Source organism: Bos javanicus, chromosome 15, assembly GCF_032452875.1.
Source record: "Bos javanicus breed banteng chromosome 15, ARS-OSU_banteng_1.0, whole genome shotgun sequence".
NCBI classification, from domain to species: domain Eukaryota; kingdom Metazoa; phylum Chordata; class Mammalia; order Artiodactyla; family Bovidae; genus Bos; species Bos javanicus.
Window position 1 is genome coordinate 35732105 of NC_083882.1, and position 15750 is coordinate 35747854.

The 15750-nt window shown below is 49.8% G+C and overlaps 1 protein-coding gene across 10 annotated transcripts in view; it reads left to right on the forward strand.

Moving 5' to 3' along the window:
- PLEKHA7 (pleckstrin homology domain containing A7) overlaps positions 1-15750 on the forward strand; it is a 229963-nt gene that overhangs the window by 183377 nt on the left and 30836 nt on the right. For all 10 annotated transcript variants that reach the window (XM_061440676.1, XM_061440677.1, XM_061440678.1 and 7 more), the window contains 3 exons: positions 5283-5805; positions 6532-6618; positions 9364-9417. In XM_061440676.1, the coding sequence (XP_061296660.1) occupies positions 5283-5805; positions 6532-6618; positions 9364-9417 (664 nt within the window). The remainder of the gene's footprint in view (positions 1-5282; positions 5806-6531; positions 6619-9363; positions 9418-15750) is intronic.

Sequence of the window (15750 nt, forward strand, 5' to 3'; positions counted from 1 at the left end):
AGTGGAGATCACCCAGGGTTGAACACTTCAAGCAGTTGGTTTTTAATTCTGGCTGCACAATTTGGTCATTTGAGGCCCTGCCCAAGAGATTTTGCTTTCTTTGGCTGGGGCAAGGTCAGGGCATCAGTCTATTTTAAAGTTTCTCCAGATGATACCAGTATATGAGAGAGGTTTGACATTTACTGAGGCCCATGTCCCCTGCCTGGAAATCTGATTCTGATGATCCCAGTTTCAGCCTGGACATCAGGAGTTTTCAAAATATCCCATACCCCTGGTGATTCTAACATGCGCTCAGGGTTGAGAATAACTGGCTTGGAGGAAATAGTAGCAGAGGGCCAGCGGCAGACTTGAGTCTTCCTTGGTGGTTCAGTAGGTAAAAAATCCTCCTGCAATGTAGGAGATGCTGGCAGACATAAGTTTGATCCCTGGGTCAAGAAGGTCCCCTGGAGGTGGGCATGGTAACCCACTCCAGTATTCTTACCTAGAGAATCCCATGGACAGAGGAGCCTGGTAGGCTACAGTCTACGGGGTCATGAAGAGTCAGACACAACTGAGTGACTTTGACTTTTCAACGGCAGAAGCCTGAGGATCTCCAGCCCCAGGGAGTGGGCAAAAGCAGAGACTGCTTAAAGAAGTCTAGTAGGAGACGGAGGAGGAAAACCGGGGTATGGTGAGGGGGGATTCATTTGGAAGGAGTCCAGTCGGCAGCTTGCTTCCTAGGTGTGGTGCTTTCTGAGTGGGGTGGGCACCTGGAAGGAGAATCTGAAACGTCAGTCTCTGCTGGTCTTGCGCTCAGTAGCAGAGGGCTTTGGTTTCACCAAGCCGCTTGAAGGGCCTTAGGTGGGTAGACCTTCATAATAGAGCTAGAGTTTTGAAGTTAGGTCAGAAGGCAGAGTTCTGGGAGGGCAAGGCAGAAGGGAACCAGAAAGAAGGCATGGCCAGTGATAAACCTTTTGAAAGAAATGACTTTCAAAAGCTGTGCAGCTGATATGCAGTTATAAGTTGTGATTGTGAAATGTGCCTGGCAGCCCACAGACCTAGGTTATTCTGCTACACATGTTGGGGGCTGGGGGCAGAGCAAGGAGCTAAAGGATGAGAAGCCAACTGCAAGGAAGTAAAGGTGGCCGGGGAAAGTGTTGAACTGTCCCTGGGATATGGCACCATTCTTATCTAAGGGGCAGACATGAGGTCTGTGGATGAAACAGCTCATTGGCCTTGGAGGTCATTGTGCACTCAGTGAGAGGAATCTCAGCCTCGTAGTGGAAGCAGTGCTCAGTGGGCCTAGGGGTTGAAGACGACCCTTGGAGAAGAAAGCTGTCAGCCTCTGAGGTCAACAAAGCACTCAGTCTTTGATTATTCACGTGTATCTGGGAGGGATTGCATATCACATATCAAAGTTATCTTTTTTCCCCCCTTAAAGATGTTTTTATAATCTCTTACAGTCAAGTAATAAGTAGATCTGGCTGCTTAATAAAGGAAGCTCCTCCGTTTGAAAATACAGAAGAGGGATACCCATGCTCTGTATGATGGAGACTCTGCTAATCTCATTAGCTGGAGCACGTTGGACTTGGCAAGGAGGGTTATTTGAACTGTAATATGATCTTGTATTCATGACTCTAGACCTCACGAGGAATTATTTCTAATAGTTCTTTCAGTACATGGAGGTGTCTATTATATTTCACTTTATTAAACTCCTTTGGAATGGTGGTTTGCAAGGGCAGACTGATACAGCCTTAGAATCTTACCACATTCTATGAAGTTGATTGGAAATTCTAGCCTTCCGTGTTTTCCTAGTATTTAAAATAATGCATACTTGTATAATAAAAGGCAGGGGTAGGGGCAGAGTCAGGGGGTGCAGACATTACCACGAGGAAACATGAAAGGCCTGTGCAGTCGGTGTGGAAGCTCGGGTGAGGGCCATCTGCTGCATAAGTAACTGGTTATAAGAACTGATCTCACATTTTGATATGACTATTTTATAGGGACTGTATCAGAATATGTAGGTAGATGCCTTTTGGAACAAGGAGGGCCTATGGCAGAAGGAAGGAGGTGTAGAGTCTTCTTTTTGGATAAGGCTGAGATTGGGATCCAGCAAATGGGTCTGCTCTTAGGACAGCTGCTCTGGGTGCTCCTCTCTGCTCTCGGGGGACCTTTACCTCATCTTACAACCCTATCCACTGTGTCCTTCCCTCTACCATCTGTTAGTGGTGGTTTGGCCTCTGGCACCAGGACTTACTATTACACGGGGGTCTTTGGAGTTACCCCTCCAATGGCCAGCACTGAGGGGGTGGCAGGCAGTGTATCAGCAGAGGGCACAGGCTAGAGGATGAGCTGGGGGCTTTGGGGCACGGCCCTGTGTGAGTGGGTGGGTGAAGGGGCTCTAATCATCTGGACGTCATAGGCAGGCACGAGGAATGGGTTGCAGAGCCAGACTGAAGGGGTTTACAGGGTGAGCATGGCTGGGATGTGCTTTGCAGAGTTTGCATTTTGCTTCAGGCGGAGGAAACGGTGGTTAGTACAGTCATGAACACCCAGGGGGAAGCCCCTGGCCTGGTTTCTGCCACTGCTGCCACACTGCCCCTTCCTCAAACACAGGCCCCTCTGAGAAATCCGTAGCAAACCTGCCACCTGGTGGCAAGGAGACATGCTCGAGGAGTCTGTGCTGAAGAGATCTTAAAATTACCTTCCTTAAGTGCAAAGGTGGTCTTCTCAGTAGTAAAGAATCCACCTGCCAAGGCAGGAGACACGGGTTCAGTCCCTAGGTCTGGAAGATCCCCTAGAGGAGGAAATGGCAGACCACTCCAGTATTCTTGCCTGCAAAATCTCATGGACAGAGGTGCCTGGTGGGCTGCAGTCCAGGGGGTTGCAAGAGTCAGACACAACTTAGCAACTAAACAACAACAAATTGCAAAGGTAACAATAAAAAGAGAATAAAGTCACCATTTTATTTTTCTGGTTTCACCATGGGCCATGTGGGATCTTACTTCCCCAACAAGGGATCAAAATTTGCACCCCCTGCATTGGAAACTGAGTCTTAGGCACAGGACCATCAGGGAAATCCCGAAAGTCACCATTTTTGAACGGCAACTACTACTAATCCTGACAACAGTCTATTAAATGGTTCTTATGAGCCCCATTTTACAGTAAGGAGAGTGAGGACATAAAAGATACTAATCTAAGGTCCTGTAGGTAGGAAGTGATGCAGTGACTTTAAAAACAGAACAGCACTTCTCCAACATGAGCCCCTGGAGGGCTTGTTAAAAACACAGATGGCTGGGCCTCAGCCCCAGGTTTCTGATTTTGGGTGGGGCCTGATAACCTGCATGTCTCACAAATTCCCAAGTGGTGTTGAGGCTGCTGGATTGTGCTGTGAGTAGCACTGGCTTAGGACAAGGTCTGGCACCTGGTAAGCACAGTATAAAGATTTGTTATAAAATTGATAAAGGCAGAGTCAGGATTCAAACCTGGGCCTAATTCTGAAAACTTGTCCTTTTTACATCATGCTGCCTCTCAGACTGGCTTAATAAATTCAAGGCTTAATAAAACCCTCTCCTTGGCCCCTTGCTGAATTTTTCTTTTAGAAAATAAGATGGCTGGTAGGTAGTGGTTTTCATGATCCTACCCAGCTTTTGTGTGCTGGAGTATCTGTTGAAGGGCTGGGTATGCGTCAGGACTTTCTCAGACCATGGACTGCACCACAGAATGAGACACAGTTCCTGCCCCCCAGGGATTTATGGCTTGGCTGGGGAAGAGACAGCTTACAAGCAGGAAAAGGTTACATCAGTGCAGGACCTTGGAAAAGCTACAGACCGTACAGTAACTAGGGCAGAGCAGGGCAGGAACCCCAAGGTCTGCGGCGTTGCAGAAGGCCTCCATGGGAGAGGCGTGTGTCCTGAAGAATGAGTGAAAGTTGGCAGTAGGCAAGGTGAGCCCACTCAAGTAAGGAAAAGAAGAACAGTACTATGAGAATAAGGAGAGAAAAGCTGGAAGGGCTCACCCCTGGGTGACAGTACTGTCTGCATCTCATGGAGCCTGCAGTCTCGGTCTCATTCATTCTTCAGCTCAGCCTTAGGAGGCAAGTAGTTCCTTCCTCACCTTGTAGGTGAGGAAACTGGGGCAGAGCAGTCAGGTAAGTTGCCTAGGGTCACACAGACAGTGGATTCAAGTTGCCCAAGTATGTAGGAGGCCGGACAAGGTCAGGGTGAGACAGGGGTGCAACTGAGAGGGGGTGCCTTTTTAAATGTTGGGCCTTTGGTGCTCAACTTGCCCTGATTTGATCTTGGTCTGGTTAGGAGGAGCAGTGAGAAAATAGCAGGGCGCTGAGGGTTGAGGTCAGGTGCTAAAGAGCCATGAGTATCAGGAGAAGGGGTTTAGAATTTGCTTCATAAGCAGCAGGGAACTCTTGATGGTTTTGGAGCACAGGAGTGATTGGATCCAAGCAGCTGACTGTGTATAACAGGGAGACTAGATAGAAAGGTCTCCAAGTTGTCTGAGAAGTGAAAGTCACTCATTCATGTCCGACTCTTTGCGACCTCATAGACTATATACAGTCCATGGGATTCTCCAGGCCAGAATACTAGAGTGAGTAGCCTTTCCTTTCTCCACGGGATCTTCCCAACCCAGGGATCAAACCCAGGTCTCCTGCATTGCAGGCAGATTCTTTACCAGGTGAGCCACCAGGGAAGTCCAAAAATACTGGAGTGGGTAGCCTATCCCTTCTCCAGGGGATCTTCCTGACCCAGAAATTGAACTGTGGTCTCCTGCATGGCAGGCAGATTCTTTACCAACTGAGCCAAGTTGTCTGGGAGGCAATAATTAATCAGTATCTGGACTAGAATAGTGGGGAAAGGAAGGAACGGATGCCAGCCACTTCCTTTAAGAAGCTCCAGAACTTGGTGCTGGGAGCATCTTGGTGACTGGAGGAAACAGAGGCGTTTCCTAAAGATAAGCACACCTGTGGCAAGAGCTAAGTGATGGTGAGAGAGAGAGAGAAAAGAGGGAGAGAGGGAGACAGGCAGGTTAATTGTGCTGCACCGGAAGTGGGGTGGCCAAGTCAGCCTGGTGGTGGGGGTTGACACTGCAGGGTTGATGGAGAACGTGGTTTAGGAGCGCTCTGCTCAGGGAAGGAAGTGAGTGAAGTGCCAGCCGTCTGTGTTGATTGTTCTTTGGGGTTCTGGCAGGGCTCCCTCAGGGCCCGGCTCTGTGGCGTTGCCCCGCTGCGTTTCCGGCAGCCCTGCAGACCCCTTGAAGGTTCCCTGACCTGTCCTCTCCTTTCCCATCAGCCTACCCCCGGAGCAGACCCTCCCTCGCCAGGGCCCCAGCCAGCACCTGTCCTTCCCAGAAAACTACCAGACCCTTCCGAGGAGCAGCCGCCACCCCTCGGGGGGCTCTTCGCCCCCTCCCCGCAACCTGCCGAGCGACTACAAGTACGCGCAGGACCGAGCCAGCCACCTGAAGATGTCGAGCGAGGAGCGCCGGGCGCACCGGGACGGCACCGTGTGGCAGCTCTACGAGTGGCAGCAGCGCCAGCAGTTCCGGCACGGCAGCCCCACGGCCCCCATCTGCGCCGGCTCCCCGGAGTTCGCCGAGCAGGGCCGGAGCAGGAGCATGTTAGAGGTGCCCCGCTCCATCTCCGTGCCTCCGTCTCCCTCGGACCTCCCTCCCCCGGGACCCCCGAGGGCCTTCCCACCCCGGCGGCCCCACACGCCAGCAGAGAGGGTCACTGTGAAGCCACCGGACCAGAGGATGAGCGTAGACATCTCGCTGGGGGGTTCTCCCAGGAAGGCATGGGGCCCCACCACCAAGGTGAGACTCTGGAGGCCCTGCCAAGCTGCCGGGCGGGCAGCCTTAGGGCGCTGGAGAGAACGTGGTTTGAAGAGAATGAACCAGGGTAATGCTAGGTAACACTTCTGTGGTTCTGTACTGCAGCACTGGGAGCAGCCCTGTGAGGCGGGTGCTGTTTTCTCAGGAGTCCCTGCTCTCTGCAGGTAGAGCATTCCTGTGAAACCTTTGGTAAGCCAAGATGGCCTAAAGCAAAGAAGCAATTACCTTTTTCTGTAAAAGCGAAAATCTCCTTTGGATTTCAGTTATCAAAAAACAGGTACTAAAGGTAGGTCTTTTGTAAAATCAAAGTGGCATATAACAAATTTTTGGAAAGCAGGAGATCCCTGTGTGCCCATTTCACATATGAGAACCCTTGGGTCTTAAGGGGTGAAGTTACTTGCACAGGGTCATACAACTCAAACTCTACTTTCTTGCAGCTTGGAAGGCAAGGAAAGATGTCTGTGTTCAGCCAGTTCAGTTATTTATAAGAACCCGATTTAAGGTTGAACTTCCAAGAGTCTGTCACAGTTAGGCATTTTCGTAACCCGGTGCAGAAGATGTATGTCTGCATTAGACTGGTGAAGAGTCAGGCTGAGAGAGGGGCCCTGCCCTGGGCTCGGCTGCCCCGGTGGTGAGTGGCAGACGCTCTGCCCCGGCCCCGCTGCCTTGCCTGGCTCTCTGTGTGATGTCTGGTCTCCTCTCCTGCAGAACTCCTCTCATGTGGACCGACGCTCCATGCCCTCCATGGGTTACATGACCCACACTGTCAGTGCTCCCAGTTTACACGGAAAATCGGTAAGCAGTGCCTCCTTTCTGGGTCCGGGTGACTGAACTGATCCAGCCTGTGAAGGGCTCATCTCGTCAGGGTTCTCCCAGAAGCCAGTCAGAGGCAATCTGTATTTTAGAGATGAGGAACTGAGGCTCAGAGAAGTCAAATGAGCTGCCCAGGCCCGTCTCACCGGGACTGGTCCTCCCGAGGTCGGCAGGAGAACTTGGGGAAAGTGGAAGAGAATGTGGAATGGAGGAGGATGTGGTGTGTCTTCTTTTTAGGGCAGCGTTCTCCAGCCACCTGCCTTTCCCCCCCTGTTGGCATCTCTCCTTTCTTCCCTGCGTTTGCTTTGATGAGTTCCCTGTCTTCAAAGTTCAAGTGTGGGTGAGGCTGCACTGCTGGTGGCTGTTTCCTGATACACACTACTTCCTGCATCTCCCTTTCTGCCGGTGCCTTTATTTGTCCTAATGACAGAATTAGTGCCCTAATTACTTAGCGGTGTCGCATCAGTGCTGTCCCGGCAGCAGGGTGAAGAGTAATGATAGCGTCGTGCTCCCGCGGTGGCTCACTTCCTCACGATGTGTCTTGCACACCCGCAGCTGGAGGAGCTCTCACTGCTTCTCGCCCAGTTACGGCAGCACCAGGCCAGGTTGGCCAGTGTGCGAAATTTCGCCATCGGCCAGTTACTGCAGCACCAGCTGACCTTTCCCTCCTGCCAGGTCAGCGCTGGTGGGTCCCCTCAGGGCTGGGGGCCACCCTGGGGACCAGGGAGTGCCATGCTGGCCTGTGCTCCCTCGTGCCCGTGCTCTAGTCTGTCCTGCTGTCTGGCTCTCTCCCTTGTTCCTGCCTGTTCGCTTCTGGATGCTACTGCCGGACACTGTGCAGCCATCATGGGGCCTACGCCCCTAGTGCTTGGGAGCAGGGTGGGAGGCTGCATGGGGTGTGAGGGACCTGGACTGTGGCTTCTTTGCCTGTGAGTAGTGATTGCCAGGCTGGTGTGTGGTCACGTCCAAGGGCTGTGCTGGTTGTCATCCTTGTTGCCACCGTGGGCACTCCTTGCGATGCTGAAAGGTGTGTGTCAGCCCAGAAGGAGAAGGCATCATGTCCTCTCATCTGGACAGTGCCCTGCTGATTGACAGAGCATCCTCACACCCCTTAGCCTGGTGAACTTCACAGTAACGTGGAACAGGTTAGGTGAAACAGGTGGGGAAGTGATTTGCCCAGGATCCTGCAGTCAGGGGCATGCAAGACCGGAGCCAAATTGCAGGTCCTGTCTGGCACAGTGTTTCCAAGACATGGGGGGTTGTTGCAGGCAAGCTTCTTGCATGGCCAGGCAGTTGTTATCCTGGGCATCATCCTAAAGAAAATGCTGGTCCACACAAGGCTGGCCTCCTGGCTGCACAGAAGTATGTAGGGGACAGATGAGGAGGGTGAGGAATTGTCACCTGCCTTACCTGTCCTATTTTAGTGGGACCTGAAGGACTCAGGAAATGTCTTTGGAAAAATGAGTCTAAGGCAACATATGCAAAAATCCTAAGTTGGGAATTTGGGTGATTTTTTAATAACATTGCTTGGCGCTATCCCTCTTACTGCTGTGGAACTGGGCTGACTGAGGAAGTAGGAATGGGTAAGGAGACAGTTTAGGGTCGGAAATAAGACCTTAGAAGCCACTGGTGTACCTGGCCGTGGTCCTTAAGGCCTTCTTATGTTTTAAAAGATTGCCTAAACATTTAGCATTATTTATTTATTCTTAAAAAATACTTCAGCAAGCCTGTAGTCTATTTTTTAATTTTGGGGGATTAAAAAAAATCACACAACTTTTGGGATCTTAGTTCCCTGACTAGGGATCAAACCCATGCCCCCTGCGGTGGAAGTACAGCATCTTGACCACTGGGGAAGTCCCTGTTTTTGTTGGTATTACATCAGAGCTCTAAACCCAGACCGCCCTCGCAGCCCTGGCTTGCTGAGAGGCCTCTGAGCTGGCGGAGAAAGTGCCAGGACTGTTTTTCTGAAGCTTTCATAGTCCCTCTGCCTCACAGTTAGCTTCTGTAATCCATTACGTGGAAAGCACCAGTTCTAGGGAATCAGAGAGTCTTTTTCTTATTCTCACTGCTTCTGGTCATCATATTGAAGAACTCACCGGACTGTCAGAGATGATGCAGGCAGGTCGGTTTGCCTGGATCTTCCTGATCTAGCTCCTGGCACAGCCACCTTGACTTCATGCTGAGCAAATGGAGCCAGAACTTCCAGGGCACTTTATGGAGCCTCAGGTCCTTATCCTCCTGGAACCCAAGGTCTTAAGGGGACTCCCTGGGTCACCTGCGTCATCTCCATGCCTCTTCCAGGCACCAGTCTGCACCGATTAGGGGGTCATTTTCCTCTGCGCAGTGCAGAGGTCTGGCGACCAGGTTTGGAACGTAGCATGTCCCTCAGGCAGACCCCTCTAGCTTTGTGTCCGGAGCTCACCTCCACCTCAGCTGCGCTGCTGTCCTAGCCCTCTGATAGGATGTGTGCTGGCCCCCTGCTCCCCCTCAGACTGTCCCCAGCCCATGGTGGGGCACGCTGGCTTTCCCCCCATGGTGGACCCGTGAGATCCGCCATGCTGAGGGGCTCTGAGCTGCACCAAGACATTTGTGCTTCCTCTGTGGCTCGGATGTTGTCCTCCTGTGGTCTCTTGTCCCTGAAGCTGCACCGTGTAAATGATTCACACTTGAAGGGACACCTTTGGGTTTTCATAGCTGGCTTTTTTTCTCTCTCTGCTTCATTTGAAGGCTGACGATACCTACCTCCAGCTGAAGAAAGACCTGGAGTACCTGGACCTAAAGGTGAGTGGCCTCAGGGGTCTGCTTTCCTTGGCGCTTACCTTTCTGAGTGTGAGCCTCATTGGAGACCAGCCCCAAAGCCAGAGGCCTTGCGGGTCTTATAAATCTGGGTTTCAAATGAAGGTGTCTCCCATCTGAATCGGAAGGCAGAAGTTTTGTTTTGGTGTTTTTGATTTTTTTTTCTTTGGTTGCTGTGGCTTTGAAAATTTCATTTTTCAAATGGAATATAATTAACATATTACATTATATTGGTTCCAGGTATACAACAAAATGACAGTTGTATGTATTAGGAAGTGATTGTAAGTCTGATTAACAACAATCACCATTCTTGGTAATGAATTCTTTTTTCCTGTGATGAGAACTTTTAAGATCTACTCTCTGAGCAACTTTCAAATATGCAATGTAGTATTAATAACTCTAGTCACCATGTTGTATATTACTGTCTCATGATTTATTTATTTTATAACCGGAAGTTTCTCCCTTTCAGAAGAGTTTTACTTCTTATCGCCTCAGACGCTGGGCTCTTAGTTTCTTATGAATTTTGCTGTCAGGTTTCTGGTTTACAAAATGAGGGCACACACTCTTGCTCTCTTCCTGTCCTTGGTTAGAACCACAAGGTCTCTCCAGATAATACCGAGTTGCTTCTTCAGAGCCTCCAGTGGGGTGGGGGTAGGTTTGGTTCACAGGGTGTCCCTGATGTGTGTTCTCAGGCACCGGTGGTTTGGTGGCTTCAGTTTTGTTGCTGGGGGAGCAGGTACCACATGGAATCCTGTGGCCCTGAGGGGTACTGTGGTCTTCCACCTGTGTTTAGGAGATGAACACCAGACCCCTCCCTGTAGGTGATGAAGTTCGGGCTCTAAGTCAACCTCCAGAGCGCAGAGAGAGCTGGGCAAGTTGCTGGAGAAGCGAGAGGCATTCTGCCGGGAAGAGAGCAGCTATTGTTTTGTTCCCACCGCTCTCCGAAAGCTCCCACTGTGAAAAGCACTTCTTATGACTGAGCCAGGACATAGACTGAAGGAATGTGACCTTTAATTTACCGTGGGTGTTAGAGGGCGGGCAAGGGCCCCCAAGGGAGGACACCCAGGTGACGGTCACTGAGGCATGCCTCCTTCAGCCCCCAGGGTACCTGGCTTGACATATTTTTAACCCAGGCTCATCATCTAGCCTGGCAGAAGCAGGACTATGAGCACTGGGTCCTCAGGCAGCAGATGAGAGGCCTCCCCACTCTGAGGCAAGATCAAGGCCTTTGATTAGGAATCGCTCAGTTAACTTACTATTTGTTAATAACTTGAGCGTTTGTGCTATACCCAGCTCAGAGAAACTGGGGGAGAGGCAAGAGAAAAACTGAGGCTTTCTTTCTTTCTTTCTTTTTTTTTTTTTTGAGGATTTCTTTCCTTGAGAAACTTCCAAATGCTCTGGGTTGGGGAAAGAAAATATCCTGAAATAACACAGATTTATGGCAAGGAGTGTATAAAGATGTGTCTGGCTCAGTGCTCAGATCTGAGAGAGTGAGGATCCCCGTGGGCTGATGTGTCAGCAAGGCTTCTGGAGGCGGCGGCATGTGTCTGGAGCCTTGAAGAACCAGAGGGCTTGGGTTGGTTGAAATTAAAGGGAAGGGAACGGTGGGAGCCAGGGTGTGGCTGGGGCTCAGGGGACGTGGGGGCAGATTGTCCATGTTCCTGAATCTGTCCTAGGCTTTAGGAAGGAAGGTGCAGTGAACAAAAGTCAGACTTGGCTTTCATAGCTGAGCTAAACAAAGAGGGTTCTCTCAAAACCCTAGCTTATGTGGTCTTTAGGTCACGCAGAACATGAGTAGGTGTTGTTGGTGGTGGCAGTCAGGCTTCAGGATGCCAAGTGCTCAGACATGGTGGCATGGGCCAGATGGGCAACCCAGCCCAGCCTCCAGTACTCTGATCCTGGGGAGGTCCTTCCACCATGCCCACCTTCCCCGTCTGACCTAGAGCGAGGATCAGCAGCCCCCGATCTCCACCTGCTCTGGGTATCCCCACATCCTTGTTCCCTGACCTCACTGTGCCCCCGTTCAGTTCTTTCACTCCGGCTCCGGGGTCATGCAGGCCACACAGAAATATCTGTAGAGCATCCGTGATGTTACCTGGGGCTGTGGGAGAGGCATGGCTCACGGCAGCACACGTGTACCTCGTAGAACTCTTCAGCGAGCTTGGTGCATGGTGCAAGGGAACTTAATAAAGCGCCTGAGCCAGAGTCACAGGAAATAGCTGTCTTCTGATTCCCATCTGTGTGGGATAGCTGATCTCACAGTGGGTCCTAGAGAGAAGATCCAGCTCAGGTTTGTTTAAAGATTGTAGTAGTGTGTGTGTGCTAAGTCTCTTGAGTCATGTCCAACTCTTTGTGACCCACTGGATGCAGCCCACCAGGCTCCTCTGCCCATGGGATTCTCCAGGCAAGAGTAGTGGAGTGGGTTACCATGGCTTCCTCCAGGGGATCTTCCAGACCCAGGGATCAAACCTGCGTTGAGCTAAAGGGATTGAGAGAGAGGGGAGGGGTAACTGAGGCACAGGATAATGGAGCAGAGCCAGAAGGCCCTGTGAGTCCTGACTCCCCACAGAAACTGAAGAGCCACAGAGGGTATGCGTGTCAGTCACCATGAATTACTTCACTTCTGTTCAATTAAGTAACCGCTGTAAGTAGCCCTATAAAGGAGGTGGTGTTATATTTTTCACTAACCGAACCTCAAAGAAATAAACAACTTTCCCAAGGCTGTGTTGGTAGTCACCGAGGAATCCGTACTTGGGTGTAGCACTGACTCTGAAACTGGTGCTCTTAAGCCCCCTGCCTCCCGGCCGCTTTTACAGTACCGCCTCTACTACTGTGGACGCAAAGCCATTCGGTTTTTTATGGAGCTGAACTGGGATTTTTCTGCCAGGAAATGTGCACAATGTGATAGAGAGAGGCAAGGTGGATCCTTGTGTCTTTACCAGCTAGGAGACGTGTGTGACCAAAACAGTAGCTCACGATTGGAAATTGTCACTGTTTGTCATGAAAAACAGCTGTGTCGATGCCAGCACTTCCCTGCTCTTATACTCGTTACTCCAGTTGCTAAGCTCCTCTTAGGGAACCCGTCCCCCAGTGACAGCACCAGCAGGTGAGAGACACTTGGCTTACCAGCAGCATGTGTGGGGAAAGATGCCGGGGTTTGTGCTGTGAGTCACTTTCAGAAAGGCTGACATTTGAATGGGTGTGTAGCCCAACCTGGGCGCGGAGATGCCGCTGAGCATACCCCTGCTGTGACCAGCTTCTTGGGAGAGGTTCCTCCTGGGTCCTCATGAGGAGAGCTAAGTTTTTCTGGAGAAAGATAGTCTCCCTGCCCCCACCAGGTGGGCCTAGGGTCCCCCATGTCTCTATCCCAAATGCCACAGACTTGAGGATCCCAAGCCCATGTCCCATCAGCTGATCCTCATCTTCCAGAACCAGTTGGTGGCGTGTGCTTGCCCATGTGTTGTGGAGTCTGGTCTGAGCATTCCTTCTGGGTCCCAAAGGATCAAGTAGAAGCAGACTCCACTGTCTTAAAAAATGCTGTGTTAGTGTTCTTTGGAAATGTTTATTTCCCTGGCATTTTACTTGATGTTGCCAGGGTGGAAAGGATTTCACGTTGATTAAGCATCTGTTCCTGCCTGGCATTGTTTGGGCACCTGATTTTCATCATCTCAGTTAAATCCTCTGTGAGCAAATACGAATTATTATCCCCACCACACTAATCAAATTACCCAGAGAGGTAATTTCTGCAAAGTTAGGCAACTGAGATTCGAACCCTGTGACTAACTTCACACCTGCCTCCTTTCTTCCATGTGCCATGTACTGATTCTAAGCCTGCCCTGAAGTTGTATTCACTGAGTTGTATTTTTGGCATTAATGTTCTGCTCTTCAGAACCCTACACCTAAGCCAGGTCTAAAAAGCAGGTGTGAGGGTTTGCAGTTATTCACAGCTTGAATTATTTTTATGTAACTGGAAAGCACAGCTGGGAAAGTGAGGTGGGGAGAGGGTACCTGCAGCCACATTAGGTGGAGCAGTTGCAATCAGCCCTGGAGGGGCTCTTGTCCCTGTGAGGGACGTTATCAGTGGCTCCAGGTGCCTGGTCTCTGGACTTTTTCTGACTGAGCTTGAGATCAGGGCTTCTCTGTTCAGAGTCTGTTTCTGGAGTAGAATCTCTTAAGTCATGGTCTGGGACATCATCTGTCTCAGGATGGCCAGGAGCTTGATTTAAAAAATTGCAGGTGTGGAGGATGCTGGGCATCTCTGGAAATGATGCCCAGAATTCTGTGTTTTTAAAAATCCAGCTCTGGGGGGATTCTTGTGCACAGAAAGTTGAGGTCTCTTATTCTGGAGAGAGGTTGTTAACCTTGGTCATGAACTAGAGCAACCAGATGTTTTTAAAACCCTTTAGAGACTCTGATTTAATTGGCAGTACTCAAGTATACCCTTTAAGAAGGAAAGAATGGGAAGGAAGGAACGAAACAAAAACTGCCTAGGTGTTTCTCATGTGTAGCTGTGGCTGAGAAACATGGTTTCAAAGCAGTGATCCTCAAAATGTGATCCCAGATTGACAGTGTCAGCACTTCCTAGGAATTTGTCAGAAATGCGAAATGTTGGGTCCCACCCCAGAGCTGCTTAGTGAGAACCATTGGTGATGGGGCCCAGCAAATTTGTATATTCACAGCCCTCCAGGTGATTCTGAAGGATGCTCGAGTTTAAGAACCCCTTTTTAGTGTAGTGGCTCCCACTCCTGGCTACCTGTTAGACTCACCCAGAAGGGCTTTTCCCCACTCCAGTACTCTTGCCTGGAAAATCCCATGGACGGAGGAGCCTGGTGGGCTGCAGTCCATGGGGTTGCTAAGAGTCGGATACGACTGAGCAACTTCACTTTCACTTTTCACTTTCATGCATTGGAGAAGGAAATGGCAACCCACTCCAGAATTCTTGCCTGGAGAATCCCAGGGACGGGGGAGCCTGGTGGGCTGCCGTCTATGGGGTCACACAGAGTCGGACACAACTGAAGCGACTTAGCAGTAGCAGCAGAAGGGCTTTTAAGAATCCCAGTGCCCAGGCCCCACCACAGACCAATTATATCCAAATTCTCTTGGAGTGGGACTCAGGCATCAGTTTTTTTTTTTTTTTTTTTTGCTTTCTTTACTGCAGGATGTCTTTTTTTTTTTTAAACTTTACATAATTGTATTAGTTTTGCCAAATATCAAAATGAATCCGCCACAGGTATACATGTGTTCCCCATCCTGAACCCTCCTCCCTCCTCCCTCCCCATTACCATCCCTCTGGGTCGTGCACTGCCCCAAACATCCAGTATCGCAAGGTGAAAAGACAGCCTTCAGAATGGGAGAAAATAATAGCAAATGAAGCAACTGACAAACAACTAATCTCAAAAATATACAAGCAACTCCTACAGCTCAACTCCAGAAAAATAAATGACCCAATCAAAAAATGGGCCAAAGAACTAAATAGACATTTCTCCAAAGAAGACATACAGATGGCTAACAAACACATGAAAAGATGCTCAACGTCACTCATCATCAGAGAAATGCAAATCAAAACCACTATGAGGTACCATTTCACACCAGTCAGAATGGCTGCGATCCAAAAGTCTACAAGTAATAAATGCTGGAAAGGGTGTGGAGAAAAGGGAACCCTCTTACACTGTTGGTGGGAATGCAAACTAGTACAGTCACTATGGAGAACAGTGTGGAGATTCCTTAAAAAACTGGAAATAAAACTGCCTTATGATCCAGCAATCCCACTGCTGGGCATACACACTGAGGAAACCAGAAGGGAAAGAGACACGTGTACCCCAATGTTCATCGCAGCACTGTTTATAATAGCCAGGACATGGAAGCAACCTAGATGCCCATCAGCAGATGAATGGATAAGAAAGCTGTGGTACATATACACAATGGAGTATTACTCAGCCATTAAAAAGAATACATTTGAATCAGTTCTAATGAGGTGGATGAAACTGGAGCCTATTATACAGAGTGAAGTAAGCCAGAAGGAAAAACATAAATACAGTATACTAACGCATATATATGGAATTTAGAAAGATGGTAACAATAACCCAGTGTACGAGACAGCAAAAGAGACACTGATGTATAGAACAGTCTTATGGACTCTGTGGGAGAGGGAGAGCGTGGGAAGATTTGGGAGAATAACATTGAAACATGTAAAATATCATGTAAGAAACGAGTTGCCAGTCCAGGTTCGATACACGATACTGGCATCAGTATTTTTTAAAGCTCCTGTGTGATCACAGCATTGGAGGCAGAGATGAGATCCAGTCTTAGCAGGTGGGG